This window comes from Caretta caretta, chromosome 1, assembly GCF_965140235.1.
Source record: "Caretta caretta isolate rCarCar2 chromosome 1, rCarCar1.hap1, whole genome shotgun sequence".
NCBI lineage: Eukaryota > Metazoa > Chordata > Testudines > Cheloniidae > Caretta > Caretta caretta.
Window position 1 is genome coordinate 136,322,972 of NC_134206.1, and position 22,493 is coordinate 136,345,464.

The 22,493-nt window shown below is 42.9% G+C and overlaps 1 protein-coding gene across 3 annotated transcripts in view; it reads left to right on the forward strand.

Annotated features, from left to right (window-relative positions):
- EGFL6 (EGF like domain multiple 6) overlaps positions 1-12,600 on the forward strand; it is a 71,032-nt gene extending 58,432 nt beyond the window's left edge. For all 3 annotated transcript variants that reach the window (XM_048860876.2, XM_048860868.2, XM_048860884.2), the window contains 4 exons: positions 3,746-3,826; positions 5,267-5,353; positions 8,653-8,918; positions 10,784-12,600. In XM_048860876.2, coding sequence (XP_048716833.2) covers positions 3,746-3,826; positions 5,267-5,353; positions 8,653-8,918; positions 10,784-10,894 — 545 coding nt within the window. In that variant the 3' untranslated portion in view covers positions 10,895-12,600. The remainder of the gene's footprint in view (positions 1-3,745; positions 3,827-5,266; positions 5,354-8,652; positions 8,919-10,783) is intronic.
- Positions 12,601-22,493: the final 9,893 nt, after the last annotated feature.

Genomic DNA, 22,493 nt, shown 5'->3' on the forward strand with positions numbered 1-22,493 from the left:
TGTTCTTCCAGGATGGCTGCCTCATTAAGAGGTCATTGTGGTACCATACATGAGATATAAGAAATATAATCATATTTAAGTGTATGCGCAGAGGCAGGTGGAAACTAAAACTTGAAGGATAGCCTCTGCATTTCTGGAGGAAAAATAGAGAACTACCTTCAAACTATAAACCAAACCATATTTTTAAAACAAAATGACACTTCTGTGAGTACAAAATGTACTACAAATAAGTTTATGTACAGTAGTTGCTTATGCAAAGAGGTGAAACCAAGTGCAGGTGAAGGAAAACTTCTCTTTGTTTTGGATAAGTGCCTTTTGCTCTGTAATGACTCACTTGTCCATACTGTTGTACTGTTTCTGGATAGCATCCTATCTAGCGAACTATCTCTTTTTGTCTATTTATTTTTTTTATTTTTACTTTTGGCTTTTTCATGCTGTAGCTTGGTCCAACCTATGCTTTTCCAGTTGGGGTCCTGAAAATTCCCCACTGCTTTTGTTGTCGTTAGATCATTGACCCTTAAGTGTCTAGCCAAGCTGCCTCTAAGGTTTGTGCCAAGGCCCTGCTGCAATAGGAATGACGGATGTACTCAAAGTGAGCTAGCACAGTCATCAGCTGTCTAGAGGGCCACCCTGTCACCTCCACTGACACAACTATTCAGAAATCCACTGCCTCAAGAAATGGCTTACAAGATGGCTCTCAAAGCTACTTCTTTTGCGCTATAATATGCAACAGTGCCACTAAGCACTGAACCCCAGCATTTTCTTCAGATAGACTTTTGATATTTGCTTGACCACATACAGTATTCCTAAATTCCCTTGGTGGCACTTTGTACAGGCCTTTTTATAATGGCAGTATGTTTCATCTCCCTTTTTGGCTGCACTGTTTTCTCACTATCTGAAACAGTGGCTAAAAAAGTGTTTTCCATGAATGCGGTTTTCCTGAGTTGTTCCAGTGTTGCATTACGTCATTCCTACTATTTTTGATCAAATACAATTCTCCAGCTAGCCTAAGTCTTGGTGCTGCTGATTGTTGGTTCCATTGTGCAGAAATCACAATTCTCCTTAACTCCAAGTCCTTCATGTACTAATACTGTCATCTGTGAAATGCCATGGTGTCCTGTTAGAACAGAACTCAAGATTGGTGCTGTATTTAAAAAAATGTCATGGATGATAACAACATTGAACACCTAACCTGAGGTCTGCAAAGACTCTAAAAAGCAATGGCTATGCTGGGCACTTCAGAAAGAATGTGCCTTTCTTTGGGTATATGTAGAACATGACAGTTTCTCTTCTGGTTCCAGAGACAGCTACCTACCCTGACTGGGTAGAGGATAAATTATCCTGACATAACTGTAGCCGTGTAAGTCAGCAGAAGTTTTGTATTTGTATAAAAGTTTTGCAAGCAGTTTTTTGTCCTTCTCCTTTTTACATGCTCTGATATGTCTGAAGGTCACAAACTTTTTTGTAATTCCCTGAAGGCACCTGATAGTTGGAGAATAAGAGCCTGAGTGTAACACTTGACATTGAAAACAAAAAATAGACTCAGACACAAAGTTTGCCTCCTTGTTATACTGTATTTACAAGACAATCTTCACCTGGGGCATTTGCAGCACACTTTGCATACACTTGCATGCATGTCTCCAAAGTGAACGCGTATTGTAATTCAATAAACAAATTATTCTGGTACCTCCTGTCTTTAGTAAAATCACTTCGCTCTTCCCAGAACAGGTCATACTGAAGTTGCTTTTTCAGTTTGGCAAGCATTCTTAGAATCTCAGCTCCTTTTGCTAATGGTGGGCCCAGATATGTGGAATGACAGTAAAATGTTTTTGCAGGCCTTACATCTAGTCTCTATGTACTTGTTCCTAAGTAAAGAAACAGAAATAAATAAATAAATAAATAAATAAAGTCTTAGCCTGAGGTAAGATCATTATCCAAGTGATTTAAGCAATGGGAGGCTGCAAGTGCAACAAGAGAAGACAAGCTCTTAGCAATCCATCAAAGTTCACATAGCATTTCAAAGGTCTCTTTTCTCTGCTCAGTTCAGCACCTCTATAACTTTAGGGCCTATTTGTATATGTGTGTGTGTGTGTGTGTGTGTTTTCTGATGGGTGCACAGGATTGTGGGATTGGTTCTTTTAGTAACAGCTGTCACAAACCTCAAACAGACTTAGGTACAGGAAAATCTTTTTGTCACTTTGGCAGTAAGAGAAAGATTCAGAAGATGGTTAAGGCACTAGGGGCTCCATTCATTTAAGCAGGTGGTTTATCTCGATTTCAGTGGGACTCAAGCACATGCTTAAGTGTTTTGCTGAAACAGGCTCTAGATTAGTAGTACATATTTGGATCAAACCTAGATCTAAACTATATGTCATGTTCATGCATGGGAAAGAAATAGTTTTTAAAACATTGCATTGTAGGTGAACAATATAATCCTGAGGCACAGATAAGCAATTTTATAATTTCTGTACCCCCTATTATCTGGCAGTGTGAAGGAAACCTGAAATTCTCCTCACTACACTGCATGTGTTCTGTGGATGACTAGTGGACTCCTGCCTAGAGAACTGTCCGGCCAACACTGTTAATAAGCAATAATTCAAGGGTTTTTTCCCCTTAAAGTGGTACATTCAAACACTTAATGTCATCCTGTATGCATTATTATAGCCTCCATCACTGGAAGTTGAATTCTCTATCATGCCATTTGTGAGTAGTTGTACTGTTTCTATGTAGAGGCCTCCACGCCACCTGTCTTCTACAATAGCACTGCTCCTCTTCTACTAATCACTTAAAATAGTGCAAAACAAGGGCAGACTGTATCTCAAATGGTCAAAAATACTTACATCAGGCTGATAATCAGTTGAAAACAATCTCAGTTTTCCAGTTCCCCAGAGCAGTGTAGATCATGCAAGTTGAAGGGAGTTTGGCTCCATCTGTTGGGCTGATGCTGAGGAAAGCCCTGTGACTTGTTGTTTGAGCACCCCCTGTTGGACAGTGTGTGGAACAACATTGATATGGATAACAGAACACATCGCCTATCTCCAGTGCTGCTGTAAACCTGCTCATTGATTCCAGACATCACAAAGAAGACAAGGAGAAGGCAGGGGTATGGCCCTCCTTTCCCTCTGCACTAGCCAGCGGAGCTGGTCAGGTTTGGAGGGGAGCACACAGGTGGTGCCTCTGTAGATACAATGCCTCCTAGAGTTCCTACTTTGGCAGTGCACTTGCCACTGACCCTAATGCAGGTTGCGCATTCGAAGCACAACTGAACCTATAATGGTCTTATGGCTTTTGTGAAATTTTTAACATCTTGAGTTTTCTATGGCTACTGTTTTCAGTTTGCTGCCAAATCATGATGTCATTGACTTTGCTGTATCCCACAGCTTATGTGCTTTAATCACGGGGCTAAACATTGCGGCAAGAGGGGTCTGATCATTACGTCAAAAAAACCAGCATGTTCATGGATACTCGACTCTGTTGCTCTTTCGGCTCCAGGGTAAAATATGAGGTGCTGGTAGTTGGCAGTTGAAGCGCAGTTCATTTGATAGCTTGGTCAACATTAAAAGTTTGGGGGTTTTTTAAAGTTCAAAGTTGGTTTCTAACTGGTGGCTAGGTGTGTGGGTTTGGTAGTGTTGCTGGTAAACATATTACATCACGAAACCTATATGATGGCAACTGATATGCTGAAACAGTTTAATTCTCTGCTCCCTGTAAATTATTTGGCACTGACAAGTTTTTTTTGTATTAGTTCCTAAAGTTAAAGAAGCAGCTGCCTTTGGTCCTGTCCTGGCACAGAGAAAAGTTCCAGTATCAAAACAAGAGCAGGAAGGTAAATTATTATTCTTTGCTACATTATTTATTTTCCTGTGCAGTGTGTGTTTTTGTGGCACCCTTTTTTTCCCTTCCTCTCCTATTTCACACCAAGCTTGTGGCTGCAGAGAACACCAGTAGTTGCTGGGAATTATAATGCATGGCACTGCGACTTTGCACTAGGCAGAACATAGAAAAAGATGGGAGGGACCGAGGATCAACAGGACCCACTCTGTACGTGTAGTAAACTGATCATGTGTGATTTGACCACCTGATTTTCACCTGTTCAGCACTCCTGGGGAAGGTGAAACCAACTATCAATTACAAACATGATTTGGGGCACCCTGGGAATGTCAGGAAATTGAAGATATTTAAGGGCCTGATGCTGAGAGGTGTGGAGAAAGCCCAAACCCATGTGGTGGGCTAGAGGGAGTTCAGGGGGGTTACTACATACTCAACGCTGCAACAGGCCTTGCAGTGTAGCTGGCGGAAAGGTCTCCTGTGGAGCTATTGAGAACTTAATGTAGTTACTTAGGCTGGGCAGTGGGATGAGAATTTAGGGCTAGTTGAAGTTGGAATGACTTTCAAGGGCAGGATTTGAGTGAAAAATGACCCAGTGACATTTAACCAAATCTTAAAAATAACAAACAACATTTCAGCCCAAAGTGGCATTTACAGTAATGATAGGCACCAGAGATAATGCCTTCTGAATCCTCTCTCTTAGCCCCACAATAAAGTACATTAAAAGAATTGGAATGGTTTGGTTTAAAACCACAAAAGCTAGGAAACTGAAGAATGGCTGATACTCCATTCTGAATCTCACCCATTGTGCTTGTTTACTGCATTGTACAGTGCAGTATTTATTTCATTTCTTCTAATTTGTACAAATTACAAATACAGAATTAGAGAGTCTACGTTGTGCACCAAACAATATGGTCTTTTTAGTATGCCCTAAAAGTTAACGCTATTTCAAACCAAGTGTTGTGTGAGGAGTGAGTTACAAACTCGAGGGCCCCTCACAGAGGATGTCATGCCTCTCTTTTAAATGGAAGGAGCTGATCAAAACTGCAGCAATATCATATAACGAGAGGGGCAGTTTCTCAAAATGGCAGGTCCCAGGTCGTTCAAGGCTTTCCAGCTCAAAACCAACATTTTAAACTGCACCAGGAAACCAGCAGGCTGCCAGTGAACAAAAAACAGCATGAAATCATGTGCAGGTGGGAGACTCTTGCAGTAACCAATCACCACAGATGATATTAAGAGCTAAGGTAGGAATTGCTGTATTGATTCTAAATGCTATACCTTTGTGGGGTTTAATCTAGGTCACTGCTATTGGAATGCAGATTTTGGATACTTCTTTTTATTAACTATTCAAACATAACTTCATAACAGAGTCACATCACAATACAGGGTATTGCCTTTTTTCTCTTTTTTCTAAAATTTTTTTCAAATTTTTCAGTTGATTGCACCTTTAGTCACGGGATTTGTAACTGGAAACAAGATACTGACGATGACTTTGACTGGAATCCTGCTGATCGAGATAATGGTATTTAAAATATATACTGTTGCTAAGACTTAATTTGATCGGTTCTACACAAGCACCAACTTTCAGCTTTCCCTGGGGGTGCTCCACCCCCTGCTCTGCCCCAGGGCCCCACCCCCATTCTGCCTCTTCCCCCAAGGTCCCACCTTTGCTCTGCCTCTTCCTGCTCCCACTGCACCCTTCCCCTGAGGCCCCGCCCTGCCTCTTTCTGGCCCTACTTCCTCCCCTGAGCACGCCCTGCTCCTGTGCCTCCCGCTCACTGCCAAAGAGCTGACTGGCGGCGGGCAGGAGGCACTGGGGGGGAAGGGGAGGAGCTGCTCGGTGGGGTCTGCCAAACAGCTGATCGGCAGGTGGCTGGTAGGTGCTGAGCACTATTTTTTTCCCATTGGTGCTCCAGCCCCAGAGCACCCATGGAGTTGACACCTATGAGTTTCTATTCCAAAAATAAGAAACTGGCTGTAATATGGTGTTGGGATTCCAACCAGTGTCTTAGGTTTGGTGAGGGGAAAACTCAACAACAAAAAAGGGAGAAAAAAGAGGGGTTTTTGGATGCGGGGAGGAGTTGTTTTAATCTATTTTGGGGCAATGGATATTCCACAACCTAGTTCAAAACAACTGAATTTAAGTAAAGTAGTAAGAGACACAAGGTCTAAGACAATGCGTACAGTATTAGAGATGTCAGCTGAGACTTTCCACAGACAGCTAGGCAATTTAACCACACATCTCCCCTTAATTTCAAGTTTATAGTCATGTATGTTGAAGACAAGTAACTGTGGTAACAGTTCATAATTGCCAAACACTACAAGTTAAGTTAGCCAGGAGTAAGGGTATTCCACTCCTGACAGAGAGATGATGGTAGCGTACTATTCAAAACCATATAACATATTACAAATATTATTCCAGACCCTGGTAAAACATGACAAAACATTCCGTGAGTGCTACATGTGATTACTATTCTTGTATTCAGATAACAAAAAGCCTGGCTGAAGACATTACCTAAAGTGATTAGATATATTCTTGTGGAGGTACAAAAAATATTGCAGAAGGTATCGCAACAGGGACCACCTCACGCTGTTGCTGTCATATTGCTCCCTGTTATCGGGTCCTGCCCCAGAGCAAACCCCACGTACACAGAAAGGTGGCTAGATTATGGTGTTGCTGGGCTTTCCCCTTGGTGGTCTCTGCCTGTTGGTTGCCTCTTCTCTCTCACAATGACTTGTCTCTTTCTAGGCCTTCTATGACCCAGCCCTCCGGTCAGGTCAGTCCCCTTCTAGGGTATCCAAGTGCAGCTGTAACTGTATAGGTCCCAAGCTGGCTTCTCTCAACTGGCCTCTTCAAAGTCCCTTTGCCTGGCTCCCCTGGTCTGGCAGCAAAGTCCTTCCAAATCAAACAGAATGTCACTCTCCTTTTGCAGAGCAGTAGGTCCCAGGGCTTGTCTCCTGGCCCCTCAGTAGAACTCCAAAACTACAAACAAGAACATTACAAAACATTACCCAACATCTTTCACCGCTCTCTAGGCTTGAGCCTCTCATCCCTTTTGGACTCCTCTTCAGCTCCCTGTTCTTACTGAACATTGGCCCAAGGACTGCCTCCCTGGATCCTGTCCCCTTGTTCCGGGGTCCACCACAGGAATTAGCTCCTGTCCTGTGGCTTGGCTCTTCATCCACAACCAAGCTCAACTGTTCACCTCCACAGCCAGTCCCTACCTGTTCAGCTTCCTCCCTTTTTAAGCCCTACACCAGGGGTTCTTAACCTGGGGTGCGAGATGCCCTTTCTGGGGGTGCGAGACATGCCAGATTTTTTTTAGAAGGTGAATCATCGAAAACACAAATTAAGCACAGGCACTTAAGTACAACTACTTTGTTTCATCAAACCTATGTATTTATTAACATTATACATTTTTTAACGATTACTGTAATATACAAACAAAAAATATATCTAGGTTTAAAGAACTGACCTACTTCAACGATTTTTGATACGGGGTGCAAGAACATATTTTGATTTTTGATAAGGGGTGCGAGAACATATTTTGAGAACCAAAGGGGGGCAGGCTGCAGTAAAGGTTTAAGAACCACTGCCCTACACCTAGCTCAGTTGAGGCAGGGTAAGGCTAATTAAACAGGGCTGGTTAGACCCAGGGCCTCTTGGCTCTTAAAGGGGCAGGGCAGGCCACCCTGGTTATGTTTACCCTGAAATAAAAGACCCATGCCACAGCCACAGCTGACTCGGGTCAGATGACTTGGGGACTCAGGCTGTAAAATTGCTACGTAGCTGTTCAGGCTCAGGCTGGAACCCAGGCTCTGGGACCATCCTCCCTCACAGGTCCCTGAGCTCATGCTCCAGCCCAAGCCCAAATATCTACATGGCAGTTTTACAGCCTTGTAGTCCAAGCCCCATGAGCCCAAGTTAGCTGACCCGGGCCATCTGTGGGGGGTTTAATTGCTGTGTAGACATATTCCCTGTCACATGCCACAATTTTCACTCTGGACATTCTCTTACTTGTACTGATTGGCCATTTGGTCCAGCAATCTTCTCTGCTCCCCCTCACAGTCTCTTCACTTCAGCCTCTCTCCACCTGGCCTTCACACCCTCATCCTTCCTTCCCTCCCTCTTTCCCCCTCACCCTTTTCCCTTCCATGACCCTTCTCCCTTCCTGTGCCTTTCCATCTAGCTAATTCCCTCCCAGCAACACCTCATCCCAAAACACCCCCCAAAACAATGGAACTAATGTGATGTTTGCTCCCAATCAATCACTCTGTTTGCTTTGGTCCTGTGTTCTCTCCCTTTTCCCTATCTTTTGTCTGTCTTGTCAATTTAGATTGTAAGCATTTTGGGCAGAGACTATTAATTTATCTGTTTGTACAGTGTTTAGGACAATCGAATTCCAATTTTGTTTGATCCTAGGTATTACCATAATAAATATAATCAATAAAGTTAAGGAGAATATGTAGAGTCACTCAAAACAAATTTTGGATCTTTCAGACTAATAGTGCAGAGAGAGATTAAATGCTGTGTTGAGCCTTTATTTCCTTTGAAACATAAGAAAACAAAATGCAAGTTTGGTCAAAGAATTGGCATAAGTATAGACGAAAGATTAGGCTACCTAATCCATCCTTCTAGCAGTGCAGGAGTGTTCCCTACTTAGTATATTTGACACTGTTTTTTGTAGGCTAGATTTTAGTTATTTAAGTGATGAAACTTGCACTTATTATTATTTTGGCAAACTGTTATTGAGTTTACTAAAAAATATTTCACAAAACACAACAAAACACATAAAGATGTTTGCTTCCTCCCCTCACAAGGTGATGGATATTATATGGCAGTTCCAGCCTTTGTGGGGCACAAAAAGAATGTTGGCCGTCTGAAACTTCTTCTTACTGATCTCAAGCCGAAGAGGAGCTACTGTTTGATTTTCAGTTATCGCCTTGCTGGAGACAGGGTGGGGAAACTCAGAGTATTCCTGGGCAGCCACAGAAGTGCTCCTGCCTGGGAGCAGAGCAGAGGAAAAGATGAAAGGTGGAGGACTGGAAAAATAGAAATGCTTCAGGGAGTGGAGACTACTAAAAATGTAAGTTAAGGCAGAAACCAATTACAATAACTAACACAACAGCTTGCATTTCATCCTCACTGATTTTTACGCATTCTATAGACCGTTTTGTAGGTATACCAATTACCAACTACTGAAAGCCACCTCCAAGTTAGAAAATGGGAGCCATACTTTGCTAGCAACACCACCAAATAATTTCTAGGATATAAAAGAGAATAATATTCTCTTGAAACTTTGTCTTCAGGGGCAATTTAACTAGAGAGAATTTAATTACTTGAATTGCTCAGGATGTCAAGAATAAGAACCTTATCGTTTTGTGAAAGTTCCATCAGATCTTTAGTAATGACAACTAGTTGTGGCCTCTGATTTATGTCTCAGTGCAAAAGTAGGTATAAATATGTACACTGAGAGATTATGGTTTGTTACCTCCACCACAACTACATTTAAAGATTGAACTATCACCTAGGTGGTGAAGGATTAGAGCTTTCAGTTTGGCTTGCAACATTTCCTGATAATTTGATGGGGTGTGCGGAATGATCCTCATCATTAAATACCCTGGGTTTTTGGGTGTTTGCATGAATGCCCTTTAATCAGGGAAAGGGGAAAAAAAGCTGTCAAATGCAGATACAATCCCCAGTGTTAGTCCAGAGCCTGTATCCAGTGTGTGTTGACATGCTTACTAGTTTTGTCTCCTTTAGTTAAGTTCATGATACATGTGGCCTCCACTCCTGATATTGCATACACACAGACTTGCTTCCTCCATATGACACAAATACACTAGGGGCCAGATTCTCTGTCCATATAAACAGTGTACTGTGCCAGACTGAAGGGGATGTGACTTTAAAGGTGAGTTTATCCCTCCTTTGCAGCTCCTAGTTCCTGGGGCTGGTGAGGGAATGGGATGGTCCTGAAAATTAGTTAGAGCAGCCCAAACCCCATATCCCCAAGGGGCTATTCTGGCAGCTGTGGATCACCGGAATACACACCAGTCCCAATATGGACAGGAGATGGGTGGTGTAAAGTCATTTTGCCAGCCCTCACCACCTTGGGATTCCCTTATTTTAAAAAAAAAAAAGAGAAAGAGAGAGAGAATCCACAGGTAGCCAGTTAAGCCAGCTTTCAGCTGCTTTGCCAAGCAGGGGCCAGAACCTGCTCCAAGAATTGCAACAGGTTTAATTAAGGTTTCCTCTTGACACTTTACAGTCAGATTCACATTTAGGCCAAGCTCCCTGTACACAGCTTTGGAAGTGTAAAGGGCTTTAATGAGGACATAAATTTCATCCGTGGCCACTTAGGCCTTTTGCACTAAGACCCAGATCCTGAAAGGTATTTAGGTTTTTAACTTCAATTGATTTCAATGGAACTATTTCAGTAGAAGTTAGGAGCCTAAATACCTTTCAGGATCTGTGCCTAAATACCCTGTAGATAAGCACAAAGAAATATCTAAAATAAATATTGCACTCAATAACCAAACATACAAATAGAGGGCAAACTCACAATTGTAATGTCCCCAAAGAAAGGAATACACAACATCATCATATCAGCAACATATATATACATGTTGCTTTATTATAATGTATTCTTGGTTTTTTGAGAGAGACAGCATTTTGTTTGTACTATAACAATAGTAAATTCCATTATGAGAATCAATTTGGTATTGTAGATTATCATAGAGGACAATCAATCTTGCTCTAGTTCAGATATTATGAGTTATAAAAAGATCAAGGATTTAAGTGGGTAAATTTTCCTAGATAGTGATAAGAATACAAATTTCAGTTGATACAGCATCTCAATCTAGTTAAATAACTTTGTTTCCTCTTTCACAGTGGTTAAATGTTCACATTTGGTATCTCGTAATAATTAATGCTTTTCCTTTCTTATGTCAGATCATTTTTGAATCAGAACGTGGGAAGGGCAAAACTGGAGAAATTGGAGTGGACACTGTAACTTTGGTTTCAGGCTTGTGCCCTAAAGATCACTTGATAATGGATTTCTGAGCTTGTTATTTCTATTCCTATTTTAATATTTGCCATACTAGTACTGTATTTTGTTACATCATAACAGATGAAAATAAATCTGGAAAATGTCTTGAACTTTATGCAAACAAAATGACATGCACAAAGTGTGCAAAATCCTTTTAAGCACAAATTTTTCTATCAGATATGCTACTACTTGCTTTGAGTCTAGCACTACTGTATTCTATAATTCAAGGTAAAGGTTTATATCATATGGAGCTATTTGTCTTGCTTTTCTACAGTATGCATGCTTTCTTTACATAAAATTCCTTTTTAATGATGTCCTTATGTCTTATATTCCACTTTGTCCACTTCAAAGAAGCACAAAGCAGTATTTAAAAGAACTTTATTACCTCTAACGACATTTACATGACCAGAGAACAACTTTTTCCCCCAAGTGCCTCAACTGTGATTATTAACAGTGATTATTAACAATATAACATTTTATCTCAAACTGTAATACAGGTATTTATGTTTTTAAGTGTTTTTAGGAGATTCAATGGTCCTGATTCTTAACTATGTTACCTCTTGTATAGTCATTTATACATCTGTAAAAAGGGTATGAAACCCTATATAATGGCATGGCACCCCTTCTGAGTGGGTGTGTCCACAGTTTTTTAAATAGTCCCAGCCCTGGTATTGGGCCGTACTCCCAGGACTTCCTCCCTGGAGGCAATGGTTTCACCCTCTTGATCTACTCTGGCTCCAACTCTCCTGCTGGGCCTCTCAGCTTTTCAGATCTCCTTTTGTGGGTTTATCGCTCTCCAGTTGTAAGCTACTTCACCTAGTGGCCTAAGGGGGGGATCCAGGCCCATCCTCTACTCCAGTTCCAAGCCACACACCGCCCTGTCCTTTTAACTAACTGCTTTCAGTTCCCTGGGCCACTTCCCAGCAGCCCCAGCCTTGACCGATGTCTCACCATTAGTTCAGGGCTCTTATAAGTTCAGGCCCAGCAGCCAGCCAGGAGTTCTTCCTTGCTCCCCTGGTCCCTACCAGCAGTGAGCTGTCTGTGATACTGCACCATTTGAACTCCTCTGGGTACAGCAAGGAACTGCCTTTCTCTGGCACGGAAGCTCCTTTTTATATGGCCCTCCCGGCCCCTGATTGGGTGCTCCCTGCAGCCTTTCTGATTGGCTGCTTCCCCCTGCAGCCTCTCTAGCCCACTTGGAGGCCCTCTTCCACGTCTCCTTTCCTGGGATGGGTGTGACAGGACCCTGAGGCCTCCAGCAGAGGGGGCCTCTGGGCCTAGTCCACCCAATCACACTGTACTATTCTGATTTTTATAACCACATTGTACTCACTTTGCACTGGTATAAATGACTATACAAAGGTGTAAGGCAGTGAAGAAATAAGGCACGATGTATTTTTCAAGCAAAGTAATATTTTTGGTGGCTTCACAGCATAAAAATATGAAGTCTATAGTTTACATATCTAGAAAATATGACATCCATTTTCTCCTCCATTCACATACTTATTTGCCACTAAATTGATGGCAATTAACATGAGCATGGAGGAGAGATTTTGTTAGCCTGTACAGATTTCTTACGTTTTAATATGTAGCTCTAAAATCTGCTCTACAGTAAGGACAGAGGGAAGCAGTCTTTTCTTTAAACGGATGGAAACAAGTTTCCAAGTGGAATCATGTATTTTATGTGTGTATTCATTGCTAATAAAATATTTGAAAAGTACACTTGTGTTGAGTAAGGTTTCTGAGTCACAGATATTGCTGCTGGAAATAATCCTCGTGGATTTCCTCTAATTTTATAAATATCTACTTGCATCTTTAAAAGTTTTTTACATGAAAAAGGAATGTCAAATGTTACACACACAAAAAACCATAAAAAACAAAAAGACCAAAAGATGATCTGTCACTGATGTCTAAGAAATCTGATAGAACACTAGTATCTTATCTATATATTGTCCTTCTTTGTGTCATGTGAGTCCTGTATTCTCAAGTTTGATTTCCCTTTAAAGAAATCTCTGCCCTAAAGCCAAGGAATATATGCAAGACAAGTTTCAGGTTTGGGCTTTCCACTGACTCTACAGTTTATGTGAACAACTGATATGAGGGAATCATCAGGCGAGGTTATGAAATGTTTGTCCTGCTTTTGTAAACGTGATCTTAATTTCTTCAATGGTTTCCTGTGAAGTATTATGGGACTGTAAGCAGGGCAAGCCATCTGTGATGGCATCCCCACTGACTGGTATAGGGATGGGGGGAACCCAAGTCCTCCCACTCCACGGGCTTCTGACCCAGGGGTCCTTGTGAGCACCACAAGGCAGGCATCCACTACCTGCAGTCTGGGTAATCCTGTCCCTGGATCTCTTCCTACTGCTCTGTCCCCACCAGGGTCATGTCATGGCTTGTGGTTGTCCCTGACAATCTGGTCCATGGGTCTCAGTAGGCTAGGGACTTCCAGCTCCATTCAGCAGACGTCCCCTCCCCCCAGCCCTGTGAATGCCCTCCCAATGTAGAACCTCTGTAGCAATGAGCACAGATCTTCCTCTCTCCACCCACCATGCTGCTGTGCTGAAGAGGCCACCTTTTAATTCTAATGGTCGATTAGATCAGCTGGAGCAGATCTGTCAGGGTGGGTCTTCCCAGGCCGAGTTGTTCCTGTGCCCTTATCTCTCCAGTGTGGGGTTTATCCACCCCACCACAAGTACGCATCCCATCCTTTTTAGCATCAACCAACTGAAATCAAACACTGTTTTAAAAGGGCTTATTGGAGTTATTTTGTGTGTCAGGATACACACTGCTGGTTAATTTTCTCCTCCCAAAGTTAACAAGCTTTAAGTATACTCAGCTTACTCAAGGATGCATTTTTCCTTGTCCTCAATTCAATATTCTGTGGATACCTAATAATGGACATAAATATAGGAGGAAAACATAAGATCTAGCAAAGTGGAGAGATTACAGTAATTCTAGAAGCTTTTAAAATGTTGACAACATTTAAGTAAACCTATGAATGAATTTGTCTATGCAGCAATATTGGGGATCCACTGACAGCAAGGGAAAGGTTAGTGTTACAACCTCAATGGCTTCCAAAAATGGATTGCAATTTTCCATCCACTGAAGAATCACAAGTTCCAATGTACAGTACCTGATAAACATATACTTCTGAAGTTGCCCCTGAATCACTGATCTCATGATGCTATTCAGGAGCAAGAACAGGAATAGAAGATGATGTCAATATTCCATAACAATATTTCTTCTGTGAATAAAACCATTTGGAATGGCCAAAGCTGCGTGAGTCGTTGCTGAGTGCATATAACTGTTCTAGAATTTGCTGACACTGTTGCTACCCTAATCATTTGCAACAGATTTGTAGAACACTTTCTGGTGTCCTGTGAATGGGGAAGATGTTGTGATGTGAAAGAGGCTGTGGCAAATCAAATTCTATTCTAATCTATAATGAGATGCCTCAAAATTAAAAGTAGCTGTGAAGGGTCTCACAAATAAAATAGCTGCTGAGCAGTTTTTTAATTTCCTTTCTCTTGATTGTGAAGTAAGAACACACACAGTCAACACCTTAACACTGTTGTAGGAGCCACAGGGCTCTGCTGTCCACAATTGTAGTACGCAATTTGTAGGTTTCTCTTATCTAGAGCTTTACTGAAGCTTCCTTTCCCAGTTTCATATCTGAAATCCTGCCTTGATCAGATTGCAGATTGTCTGTGCAGAGTTTTCAGTTCTGTGAAATTAATAATCTTGGTTGGAATTCTTTTAACCAGGCATCTGATGTACTCAACCTCACAGATCCTGAACTATTAAGGAAAGGATTAGAGCTACTTTTAACTTTAGATACATTTTAATATTTTCTTTTATAAGTAGTTTATTTTTCTGTCATGTTCTGGGTTTCCCTTTATTTGCCATTTAAAAACATTGTAGCCAAAGCAGGAAGACTCTGTGTGTGTGTGTGAGAGACCAAGAGACTCTGTGCAAGTAATAGTTCAATATCCCTATTTAAGTGGATATAGTGCTTATGCAGCCTTGGAGACTGAAATTATTAATCTAGTCACAGAATAAGTACAAAATGGGCAGGCAGTGGACAGGCAGTTCAGCATTGTAGTTAAATTGGTTTCAAAAGCAATGTTGGGATCTCAATGTAATATGCCTCATTAGCCACAGGAAGTCAGAGACCTGAGAGTAAACGCACATTAATCTAGGTAATTAATTACTACATTGTTACCATATGATTTACTTAGACTGTAAGCTCTTTGGGGCAAGGACCACCTTTTTGTTTTGTGCTAGGTACTATGCAAACACACTGGAGGCCCTGGTCCATGATTAGGGATCCTACATGCTATGGTAATACAAATAATAATAATATAATATAATTGCTATTCAGTGAACTCTGTGAAACTGAGTAGGCATAACTACCTTTTTATTGTTATTTATTATAAATGCCCTCCCTCAACATGTGCTAGGCCCCTGCCAAACAAAGATGTGATCTTTGACTTGAGCTGCTTACAAATTAATTTTTTACATGACACAACGAGGATGAATAAGAAGACAGCAAGGGAAAGAGGACAGGAGCAACATCAGTATGATTGTCTGGCTACTCAGCAACATCTAGAGCACAGCAAGCTTGAGCAAGGAATTTGTAAGATAAATATAAAGAATAAGTAGAAGACTTATTCCTAACCTGTGTATTATAGATCCAGAAACAAAGACCAAATCCCTTTCAGAAGTCCTGTTCACGCTATAGGAAGTCTTCTCCAAATGAGCTAAAGCCCTTAGCCCAGATTTCCAGAGTAAATCTAAGGTAAGTCTATTGAAATCAACTGAAATTATGCTCAGAGGGGTAGCCGTGTTAGTCTGGATCTGTAAAAGCGGCATGCATCAGAAAGTGGGTATTCACCCACAAAAGCTTATGCTCCAATACGTCTGTTAGTCTATAAGGTGCCACAGGACTCTTTGCTGAAATTAGGCTGACTCTACATATCAGTCAGCTACATCCAAACTTTTGGAGTTCTGTTTTCTTGTGGTCCAAAAAAGTTTCGGGTTTTTTTGTAAAATAGAATAAATGAGATGAGAGAAAATACATAAGTGAGAAAGGAAAACTGCTACTGATATATGTGTTACATAAATGTATACAGCTGAAATTTTGTTCTATATGTAACAACTATGCTGTGGCCAATTAGCCATTTCAATTAATTGTTCTCTGACCTACAGATGCTAAGAAAATATTCCATCCTGTTATGTGTGGAAGAATAAGTCCTCTCAAATAAATACATCATAGGGATGGAAGAATAAACCCCCTCAAATGTTTACACCAAAAGGATGCAATGTATCCAGTGATACATTTTTGTAAAAATTTAAATGCTGTTATCAGTGTATCTGTTTTATAATATTTTCTTCAACTTCCCTTATAGTAATAGATCTAAATATTATTAAAGCAAACACAAAGTTAATTAAGAATGGGGGGAGAGGGGAGGAAGTACTCTAGAACAAACATCTGAAATGGCAGCATGAGAGACCAGGTGTAATTATGCTCTGTGCTGCTTGACCTGTCCATCAAAGTCAGATTCTGTCAAATCTGCTTTAACATTTTAACTGGTGTCCCCATAGGGTACTTTTCTGAAGTAAGAAATAGAAGACTGAATGATAGATTCTGCTATACACACACTGTGATGTTCCTCCAAAACATTCTCATAATCAGAAGCTGGTCATTGTACCATTAAAGCAGGATGAAATGTTATTCCATTTATTCACTGGGAGCAATGTCAGGTCCTAACTGATGGAGCTGTCCCACTGGTGACCTCCCAAATCTTTTGTAACTCTAATTAAAAACAAAATCCTGGACTGGTTATTATAGGTTTGTAAATGACTGATACTACATTGAATTTTAACCTAGATTTGAAATACACAGTTGAAATCCCATTTTAATAACTTTTTAGCTCCTATTGATGTTCTCATTAACAACTTTATTTAGAAAGATGGGCCCAAACCATGAAATTACAACCAAAGCAAAGGTTCACATCCTGTATTTTGGTTCAGACTCATTTATTTATCTTATACCCCAGTTTTATCAGATGTACTTCAAATATCCATGGGGCACTCGCAGAGTTTAAGGTGATAATAGGATCAGTAACTAGGGCCCTACCAAATTCACGGTCCATTTTGGTAAATTTCAGGGTCATAGGATTTTAAAAATCATAAATTTCATGATTTCAGCTATTTAAATCTGAAATTTCACGCGGTTGGAATTGTAGGGGTCCTGACCAAAAAGGAGTTTGGGGAGGTCTGTAGGGGAAGGTTGTGGTACTGCTACCCTAATTTCTGTTGCTGGTGGTGGTGCTGCCTTCAGAGCTGGGCAGCTGGAGAGCAGCAGCTGCTGGCCGGGAGCCCAGCTCTGAAGGCAGAGCCACAGCCAACAGCAGCACAGAAGGAAGGATGGCATGGGATGGTTGTGATGAGTTGGACCCTTTAGCATGCCACCTGATGTGCTGAGATACCAATGTGCCAGCCTGTTATGCCAGCCTGGGACCCTTTCTACTTCCCTTGCTGAGCCAGGCTATTAAGCCTCCTCCAGCAAACATGCAGGCAGGTCCCCACCCAGCTGCAGAACGAAACAGACAATGAGATCAGTTCTGGGAAGGCTCAGCTTAAGGGACTTGCCCCAACACTCAGGTGTCCACCTCCCTTGGGCCTTGTCTACACTACGAAATTAGGTCGAATTTGTAGAAGTCGGTTTTGTAGAAAGCGTTTTTTTACAGTCGATTGTGTGTGTCCCCACACAAATGCTCTAAGTGCATGTAGTCGGCAGAGTGTGTCCACAGTACTGAGGCAACCGTCGACCTCCGGAGCATTGCACTGTGGGTAGCTATCCCACAGTTCCCGCAGTCTCTGCCGCCCATTTGAATTCTGGGTAGAAATCCCAGTGCCTTATGGGGCTAAAACATTGTCGTGGGTGGTTCTGGGTACATATCTTCAGACCCCCCTTCCCTCCCTCCGTGAAAGCAGTGGCAGACAAGCGTGTCGCACCTTTTCTCCTGGGTTACCCTTGCAGACGCCATACCACAGCAAGCATGGAGCCCGCTCAGCTAACCGTCTCTTGGGTGCCGGCAGGCACGGTACTGCATTGCTACACAGCAGCAACTTATTGCCATTTGGCAGCTGACAGTGCAGTATGACTGGTAGCTGTTGTTGACGTAGTCCAGGGTGCTCTTTTAACCGACCTTGATGAGGTCAGGGCACCTGGGCAAACATGGAAGTGACTCAGCCAGGTCATTACCCTTTTAAGTTTCGTCTCATGGCAATTCAGTCCCGCCAGCAGTCCTACTGCACCATCTTTTAATGAGCAGCCAGGAGACAAAGATGGCCAGCAGTCATACTGCACCGTCTGCTGCCGAGCACCCACGAGATGATGATGGCTAGCGGTCGTACTGCACCGTCTGCTGCCAGCAAGATGTATAAAGATAGATGAAGTGGATCAAACAAGAAATAGACCAGATTTGTTTTGTATTCATTTTCTCCTCCGTTCCTCCCTCCCTCCATGAAATCAACTGCCTGCTAAACCCAGTTTTGAGTTCTGTCCTTGAGGTTTTGAGTTCTATCTTGAGGGGGCCATTCTGTTTCTCACAAAGCCACCCCCTTTGTTGATTTTAATTCCCTGTAAGCCAACCCTGCAAGCCATGTTGTCAGTCGCCCCTCCCTCCATCAGAGCAACGGCAAACAATTGTTTTGTGCCCTTTTCCCTGGATTGCCTGAGCAGGAGCAGACGCCATAGCACAGCAAGCATGGAGCCCGTTCAGCTCACTGCAGCAGTTATGACCTTTGTATGACCATTTTTCTATGACCATTGTAAACACCTCGTGCATTATCATGCAGTTTATGCAGAACCAGCACCTGAAAAACCAGGCGAGGAGGCGACGGAAGCGCGGTGATGAGGACATGAAGACACTTTTCTCTAAAACCGCGTTCCCCCGCAATTTGGAGATCATGGTGTTAATGGGGCAGGCTCATGCCGTGGAACGCTGATTCTAGGCCCGGGAAACAAGCACAGAGTGGTGGGATGGCATTGTGTTGCAGGTCTGGGATGATTCCCAGTGGCTCCGAAACTTTCGCATGCGTAAGGGCACTTTCTTGGAACTTTGTGACTTGCTTTCCCCTGTCCTGAAGCGCAAGAATACCAAGATGACAGCAGCCCTCACAGTTCACAAGCAAGTGGCAATAGCCCTGTGGAAGCTTGCAACGCCAGACAGCTACCGGTCAATTGGAAATCAATTTGGAGTGGGCAAATCTACTGTGGGGGTTGCTGTGATGTGAGTAGCCAACACTATCAAAGTTCTGCTGATATCAAGGGTAGTGACCCTGGGAAATGTGCAGGTCATAGTGGATGGCTTTGCTGCAATGGGATTCCCTAACTGTGGTGGGGCCATAGACAGAACCCATATCCCTATCTTGGCACCGGAGCACCAAGCCGGCGAGTACATAAACCGCAAGGGGTACTTTTCAATAATGCTGCAAGCACTAGTGGATCACAAGGGACGTTTCACCAACATCAACGTGGGATGGCCGGGAAAGGTTCACGATGCTCGCGTCTTCAGGAACTCTGGTCTGTTTAAACTTCCCAGACCAGAAAATAACTGTTGGGGATGTTGAAATGCCTATAGTGATCCTTGGGGACCCAGCGTACCCCTTAATGCCCTAGCTCATGAAGCTGTACACAGGCACCCTGGACAGTAGTAAGAAGCTGTTCAACTATAGACTGAGCAAGTGCAGAATGGTGGTAGAGTGTGCATTTGGACGTTTAAAGGGTCGCTGGTGCAGTTTATTGACTAGCTCACACCTCAGCGAAACCAGTATTCCCATTGTTATTGCTGCTTGCTGTGTACTCCACAATCTCTGTGACAGTAACGGGGAGACGTTTATGGCGGGGTGGGAGGTTGATGCAAATCACCTGGCCACTGAATATGCAAAGCCAGACACCAGGGCAGTTAGAAGAGCACAGCTAGAAGCACTGCGCATCACAGAAGCTTTGAAAACCAGTTTCATGACTGGCCACGGTACTGTGTGACACTTCTGTTTGTTTCTCATTGATGAAAACCTGCCCCCTTGGTTGCCTCTAAATTCCCTGTAAGCCACCCGCCCTCCCCCCTTCGATCACAGCTTGCTTGCACAGGAAATAAAGTCACTATTGTTTAAAAAAATGTATTCTTTATTAATTGATTATAAAAAGAGGGAGATAACTCACAAGGTAGCCTGGGTGGGGTGCAGGAGGAGGGTAGGAGGGAAGGAAAAAGCCACTTTAAAACTTTTTGAATGACAGCCTTCTGTTGCTTGAGCTGTCCACTGGGGTGGAGTGGTTGGGTGCCCGGAGCCTCCCCGCCACGTTCTTGGGCATCTGGGGGAGGAGGCTATGGAACTTGGGGAGGAGGGAGGGTGGTTAAGTCTGTGATCCTGCTGCTGTTCATGAACCTCCACCAGATGCCGGAGCATCTCCGTTTGATCCTGCAGTAGCCCCAGCGCTGCCTGATGCCTCCTCTGATCTTCCTGCCACGACCTCTCCTCATGTTCATCAGCCACTTTCCTGTGCTCTGCTCCTGTGTCCCTCCACAAAGCTCTGTCAGTGCATGAGCTCAGATAACGTCATCGCGCGTGCATTTTTTTTCGCTGCCTTATCTGAGATAGGCTTTGGGATGGAGGAGGGAGGCTTGAAACATTTGCAGCTGCTGGAGGAAAAAAAGGGAGTGAAGTATTTTAAAAGATACATTTTACAGAACAATGGCTATACTCTTTCACGGTGAACAACACTATTCACATTACATAGGACATGTGATTTTGGTACAAGATCATATTTTGCATCTTATATTGAGTGCCTGTGGCTTTGGTGTTAGAGATCACACACGCAGTGCCACGCAACAGAATTCGGCTTGCAGGCGGCCATGGTAAGCCATAGTCTTTCGGCTTCTGCAAACTTCATAACAGCAGCGCCCTCCTCTCGCATACCAAGCAAAGCCCGTTGAGTTGGCCATTTAGTGCTGCGGTTTTCCTGTTAACGCGCAGCACCAGAAACCAAACTAACCCCCTCCCCCCATCCAATCCTCTGGGATGATCGCTTTACCCCTCCCGCCACCGCCTGGCTGGTATCAGGGAAGATCCCTGCTAGCCAAACGTGAACAGCTCGGCACCAATGCCCCCCCTGCCACCTCCAACGTGAGGCTAACTGCGGGGAGGATTTATTTTCAGCCACCGGCAAACAGCTCAGTAGGAATGGGCACCTTTGAATGTCCCCTTAATTAAATTCCCCTATTTCAACCAGGTTACCATGAATGATATCGCTCTCCTGAGGATAACACAGAGAGATAAAGAATGGATGTTGCTTGAATGCCAGCAAACACCGGGACCATACACTGTCAGGCTTTGTCATGCTATGATACCAGATTACTTGCTACTAGCATGGTGTGATAAAGTGTCCTACCATGGAGGATGGAATAAGGCTGCTCTCCCCGGAAACCTTCTGCAAAGGCTTTTAGAGTACCTCCAGGAGAGCTTCATGGAGATGTCCCTGGAGGATTTCCGCTCCATCCCCAGAGACGTTAACAGACTTTTCCAGTAGCAGTACTGGCCACGAATGCATCCCAAGTCCCCAGGGTTACTTAATCATTAAAAATGCTTGCTTTTATAACATGTATTATATTTTAAAAGGTACACTCACCCGAGGTCCCTTCTCTGGCTTCGTTGGGTTGGGAGGGTGTCAAGGTTCCTTCCCCACTCTGAACTCTAGGATACAGATGTGGGGACCTGCATGAAAACCTCCTAAGCTTTCTTTTACCAGCTTAGGTTAAAACTTCCCCAAGGTACAAAATTATTTTACCCTTGGATTTCCACTGCCACCACCAAACGTTATCTGGGTTTACTGGGAAACATGGTTTGGACACGTCTTTCCCCCCAAAATCCTCCCAACCCTTGCACCCCACTTTCTGGGGAAGGTTTGGTAAAAATCCTCACCAATTTGCATAGGTGACCACAGACCCAAACCCTTGGATCTGAGAACAATGAAAAAGCATTCAGTTTTCTTACAAGAAGACTTTTAATAGAAGTAAAGGAATCACCTCTGTAAAATCAGGATAGTAGATACCTTACAGGGTAATTAGATTCAAAACATAGAGAATGCCTCTAGGCAAAACCTTAAGTTACAACAAAGACACACAGACAGGAATAGTCATTCTATTCAGCACAGCTCTTTTCTCAGCCATTTAAAGAAATCATAATCTAACACATACCTAGCTAGATTACTTACTAAAAGTTCTAAGACTCCATTCCTGTTCTGTCCCCGGCAAAAGCAGCATACAGACAGACACAGACCCTTTGTTTTTCTCCCTCCTCCCAGTTTTTGACAGTATCTTGTCTCCTCATTGGTCATTTTGGTCAGGTGCCAGCGAGGTTACCTGTAGCTTCTTAACCCTTTACAGGTAAGAGGATTTTTCCTCTGGCCAGGAGGGATTTTAAAGGGGTTTACCCTTCCCTTTACATTTATGACAGAGGGTATTTCAGTCAGGGTGATAAAAAGATCCTGGCTGTCGGGGAGAACGGTGTGCTGTGTACTCTCCCCAAGCTTGTCCTCCTCCT